General features: G+C 49.3%; 1 protein-coding gene across 3 annotated transcripts in view; it reads left to right on the forward strand.

Annotated features, from left to right (window-relative positions):
- LOC105188747 (ankyrin repeat and BTB/POZ domain-containing protein BTBD11) overlaps nt 1–5,766 on the forward strand; it is a 32,014-nt gene that overhangs the window by 23,606 nt on the left and 2,642 nt on the right. For all 3 annotated transcript variants that reach the window (XM_011150373.3, XM_025300480.1, XM_019843954.2), the window contains 9 exons: nt 407–886; nt 1,720–2,050; nt 2,502–2,737; nt 3,012–3,214; nt 3,393–4,139; nt 4,319–4,587; nt 4,693–4,898; nt 5,043–5,336; nt 5,487–5,669. In XM_011150373.3, coding sequence (XP_011148675.1) covers nt 407–886; nt 1,720–2,050; nt 2,502–2,737; nt 3,012–3,214; nt 3,393–4,139; nt 4,319–4,587; nt 4,693–4,898; nt 5,043–5,336; nt 5,487–5,669 — 2,949 coding nt within the window. The remainder of the gene's footprint in view (nt 1–406; nt 887–1,719; nt 2,051–2,501; nt 2,738–3,011; nt 3,215–3,392; nt 4,140–4,318; nt 4,588–4,692; nt 4,899–5,042; nt 5,337–5,486; nt 5,670–5,766) is intronic.

A 5,766-nucleotide genomic window follows, 5' to 3' on the forward strand; every position in this document is an offset into this window, starting at 1 on the left:
GCGTTGCGCGCTGTCGAAATCAGGATTAAACGAATCTAAATTACACGCTGTAACGGAAAAATACGAAAAGACGTGAAGTTTTGGAAGAGATAGCGACCGACGAAGTCGGTCTCTTTTTCGTTTTGGGGTTTAATCTTTGTGTATATTTCCGTTTCTCGTGGTGATTTCGCCCCCACCCTATAGATTCTGCATGAGCGCGTATATGCGGTTTTCGCGAATGACTAGCGGTTTCTTAGACTGTTTCTTATACACATCGTCTCACTTGGCGAGTGAGAAGCTACCTTTCGAGAGCGGGGTATGTACGACTTTCGCCGCGCGCGCGCGCGCGCGACAGGGTTGAAACGTATCGATGCCTTTTCATCTTTGTTCCCCGAGCCGTTTCACCGACATTCTATTCCAATTGCAGCTGCAAGTACCATGGTCCGGTTCCGGTCTGGAGGATATAAAGCTGGCGATTCAGCAGCTGACGATGCGCTCCCACAAATCCTCGTCCACGTACTCCTCGCTGAGCGGCTCAGAGAGCTCGGAGCCGGCGGTGAGGAGGCTGATGCGACATTCCAGCTTGGAGACGATCAACACCAACGTCACCAGCGCCGACGAGTTCGTCTGGGTGGACTCTCACAATCGTCTGGTCGAGCTGCAGCAGCTGCCCTGGACTCATCATGATGTGCTGCGCGTGTTGCAGAACGGTCGCACGAGGGAGCACATGGAGCAGGTCTCGATGGAGACGATCCCGCGGCTCTCTTACCTGCTGCAACGCGCGCTAGTCAGGATCGGTCGCGAGACGCAGAGACTGGCGAAGCCCGTGGGCCTCTGCAGCAAGCACGAGGTGTACAGCGCCTTCAAAATAGTGCTTTGTCCGGCGCTAGCGGATTCTTGCACCAAGGTATCGCCGTTGGCGCATGCAATGCGGTTGTAGTTGTAGGGTATAACGGTGATGGTGTTGATTGAGAAATCTTCCTCCTTAAAACACACGCATTTTATTTCACGGTATATTTCTGCTCATGTTTTGCTGGGTGTTTGTGGGAAAAGATTTCGGAATCAACTTTATATCCGAAATATTCGATATTTCTAACTATTTATAGTGAATATATTTATAGCTCTATAATACGATATTTATGAGATTATCCGCGGCGAGGCGCTCTTTGGCCACTTGAATGTCGTGTTTACAGAGATCTTCACATGAAATTCTTTTAATTTCATCATGTTTTCTCTAATAGTGCAGGAGTAAATTGCCAATAGAGCTTGCCTCGCTGAGGAATCTCGTGGTGAATCTCGTAACAGTAGACTTCAGTTCCTGAAATATAAACAGCACGTTTGAAACGTGAAGAATAATAAATTAAGGCGGAATATACACACACATACACATCGACATGTTATTCAATTACGAAACTTGTGTGTAATACTTCGACTATAATAAGTCTCGCCATAAAATTCGCCTCGTGTATGAAAATTTGTCGTCTTGTGCTGATCCGCAATAACAGGCCGATGGAATGACTATTATGTAACATTCCGGCGACACCGCTAAAGCGAGCTACAACATTCATTTCCCATTTCTAGCCGAGAGAGAATCGAATTGAATTAATTCGAGATATCTAATTATGCATACTCATGAGAAATGCCTCGGCCGATGAATATTCAGCCGGCTCGCGGCGTTCCTACTTAGCGGCGCACTTGACGCTCAAAACACGGCCAATCTGATATCCGACTTGTTTAAAGGCTTGCCTGCGAGCTGCCGCGATGTTTGCTGTATCTGGCGATCAGCTGAAACAATCGAAGGCATCCCGTTCGGGGCTGCAATTGCCGGTGGGACGTTTTTTACGTTGGATGTCCGACGTGAGGCTCGGGAGAATGATACACGAGTACGCGGCGATATATCTGACGGCCGGGATCGAGAACCTTCTGGAAGAAATACTGCTACAATGCGTGCCGACCGAGCCGCACACGACCCTCACGGCGACGATGCTGGAGCACGCTATAGCCAACAGCGGCGACTTATGGGGCCTGTTGCAACCGTACGCGCATCTCAACGCCGGCCGAACCGCATCAGGTCCATATAATCTCGAAGCCCCCTTGCGTTAATGAAAAATGATACACAGCGCAAACGCGTACCTCGTCGGCCCACCGTCGGCTGTCTCCTCTCAATTTACACGTCCCGACGAACTTATTTAATTTCGATCTCGCACTTTCGCGCTCCACACGCGTTCCACGCTCTGTTCTACGCTTCTAATCTTTGATTTCGCGAATCTATCTTGTAAATTCAATTTCCCTTGACTTGCATGATTTGTCTGCCAAGTCGATTGTCGCTGGCTTTCCGTAAAAATTAATTTTCACCCGGTCAGACAGAAGTAAACTCGCGTTTACTCTACTCGGAAAGCACTCACATCGTGCTCACTCTAGCGCTGGATTCACGCGCTATTCAAGAGTCCTAAGTTCCGATTAATAGCGCGATATCGTGTTTACATCGATCATATTATATCAAGATCTCTTATCGTGTCTAGGCGCTCTGGCGATGCCTCGATGGGCGAGCGTGAGCTCCCTGAACTCGTCGTCGTCGTCGCGCAGCGGGCGAGACGCGGCCGGCTCGGCTTTGGAACCGTCGTTGCTCACAACGTGCGTGGGGTCCATGTCAGAGTTGATAGATTTGATTTCCAAAGTAGCACACGCCGGACGTTGCCCCGTCCCGCTGACTACGAGAGCGTTACACGCCCTGTTTTACTACATGAGGTGTTCACAGGTATGGAATTTGTCTCGACGCATCGCTCTTCCGGTGATGTTGATCGATCCACTCCACCACTGTCACGTTCTTCCAGTCTCTTTTCGTAGACGTATATTTTTCAGTATCTTCTTCCGCTCCTCGATTCATATAAGTTGTTACCTTCAATTAATCGACAGTTCATATTCTTTTCATCTAGTCTTCAATCTGATTAATATATTTAATCTATCGCATCACGCCAGTCTTTGCATATAACTCGACGTTGTTTTAATCCAAACACATGCGGTTGTTTCAGCTGGAGCACGGTGAACGCGGCTCTGGAATACAAGAGTTGGCGTACGAGCGGGCTTACGTGGTGCTGCCACCGTTAGTAGAATGGCTACGGGTAGCCGCAGCGCACGCGGAGCACAGACACGGTCTCGTCGTGGATCAGGATGACATTAATCAAGCCGCCCGGTTACTTTTGCCCGGTGTAGACTGTCCTGTTCGTCCAATAAGGTGAGACCGTGACGTAAAAGAAAACTGTACTATTCAGCATAAAGCGGGATCGAAGTTAGCCGGCTCGTCGAATTCTAATGTCCAACTCGCAATCTTCAATCCCCAACACCTAATCCGACACGAACTTGAGGTGAATCTGCACCTTCTCTTAAGATCCATCTTTCCCATCTGCCCGCAGCTCCGAAGAGGTTGCAGTGTGCTCCAAGCGCATCGACGACGCCGAGTACGTCCGCTTGTTGACGATAGACATGGCCTTCAAGATGTTGACTAGCGGACGAGCGGATCTCATCGCCCAGGCGATGCCGCTGCTGCCCTCGACAAAGATCAACACGGTGAACGACGTCGGCTTCACAGCCCTGATGTTGGCGTGCATCAACGGCGACGAGTCGGCCGTGACGGCTCTCTTAGACGCCGGGGCGGACCTGAACGTGGAGAGTCCGTCGCCCACGACGAGCGCCCAGTCGTCCAACACACCTTCGAAGATGCCCTTGGCGTCCAACGTACCGAACATCAGAAGCCCCCCCGTCAATCAGTCGGCCATGATGACGCCTAGCAAAGCATCACCGAGCGCGAGTCTATCGTCCGGCAGTCCAGGTGGTCCCGCTGGAGCCGTACCCGGCGGCGGCATGTGCTACGCGCCAGCCGGCTTCAACGCGGAGACGCAACACTGGACTGCGCTGACCTACGCGGCTCTGCTGGGCCACTGCAGCATCGCCAGAATACTGCTGGAGCGAGGCGCCGCCGTGGAAGGCGGCGCGAAACTCAGCGAGGACAAGTGCACGGTGACGCCGTTGCAAGCGGCCACCGCGTCGGGGAACAACGAGATGGTCGCCTTGCTCTTGGCGCACGGCGCCCAGCCGTTTCTCTCTACTCTCATCAAGGACTCGTTTTCCTACTCGGGCTCTGCACAACGCGGTTGTTACAGGTAATCAAAGTCGCGTGTTGACATGGAAAATTGCGAAGAACTACGACGTTTAGTTAACACAAGTTGATCGTCATGATAAAAACGTTGATAAATTATAATGATATTTATTTTATTAATGATATTTCATAAAATATTCTTAATTGTTAAACTCGTTTTATTCATTCGCTTGAATTTTCTAGCGCAATCTCAGTGGCAACGGCGCACGGCCAAAGAAGCTGTCTTCATCAATTGCTATCTCACCCGCTCAACTTCTCAGCCAAGCGAGGGGAAAAGGAGATACTATCTTTGGAGGAGATACTAGCGGAAGGTAACGCCGGTGCTAATTCGCAGCAACAGACCGCCGAAGGGAGAGGAGCTCGCAGAGAAGGCAAGGAACCGGTATTTAATAAGGTGCAAACCAAGGCGCTGCAGGAAGCGATGTATCACAGCGCGGAAAGCAATCATTTAGGTAAGAAGACAATCATCATAATGTAAGTGTTGTTGCACCTTTGCGACTTAACACGTCTTTGGATAGCTTTGGTACTACCGACGTTAGTTACACTTGGTTTCACAGACGTCACGATGGAGCTTCGTGGGCTGAAAGTAGGCTGGACGCTGCACTGCTGGATGCACAGTCTCGCGACAGCTCACGAGATGCGACTGGATTCGGTTATAGATCAGCTGCTGCAAGATTTCCTTCAAGTCTGCCCGGACGATTATTCCACGCAGTTTGTGCAGGAGTGCCTGCCGCTCTTGTTCAACATTTTTAGATACAACAAGGTGAACTTTATGCAATCGCAAAGTCGATTATTGGTCAGTTTTGAGGAGTAACTTTCCCAATCCTGGCCTGTGACATATAAAAACATCGTGGTTTATTCGTTCGTTAAATACAAGGTTTCGTTTGTGTGAATTTTCTTTTTACAGAAGGAAGGCACCACGCTCTTGCTGGCTGATATCTTTTGCACGTGTTTCGGTTGGGAGCCGATCAAGCCGATCAGAGACACCACGCTGTCGAGCGGATCAAGAATCGATCCGAAATTCGTGAACAATCCCGAATTGAGCGACGTGCAGTTTAGAGTGGAGGGTCGCGTATTCTACGGCCACAAGATTGTGCTGGTTACATCCTCCCCAAGATTCAGGAACATGTTAAGTTCCAAATTATGCGAGGGCAATCCTCCCATTGTGCAGATTAACGACATAAGATATCATATATTTCAGGTATGAGATCGGCGGTGCGCTTTTCATCGTCATATAACATACAGTACATATTATTGTATAACACATAGTACGTAGATCTTTATCGATAATCTATCAAAAGACAAATTGAGAATCGCCAGACGTCCTCAGAGAAGTGACTTTGACTTTCAGATAGTTATGGAATTTCTCTACCACGGCGGTTGCGCCACTTTGGAGGTTAATCAAAGTGACGTTCTGGAATTGATGGCAGCGGCCAATTTCTTTCAACTCGACGGTTTGCTCAGATACTGTGAAGCGCAATGCTCCACAATGGTGGATCTCGATAATATCGTTTCCATGTATATTCATGCGAAGGTACATTTCTTACAGACGAGTATTCTCGTAAGAGAGAGACATTGTCCTTGCGCGGAAATCGCTCGTGTGTATAATCTCCTTTTTTCACGAATCGTAG

The sequence above is a fragment of the Harpegnathos saltator genome, unplaced genomic scaffold (assembly GCF_003227715.2).
Source record: "Harpegnathos saltator strain DR-91 unplaced genomic scaffold, Hsal_v8.6 scaffold37, whole genome shotgun sequence".
Taxonomy (NCBI): Eukaryota; Metazoa; Arthropoda; class Insecta; order Hymenoptera; family Formicidae; genus Harpegnathos; species Harpegnathos saltator.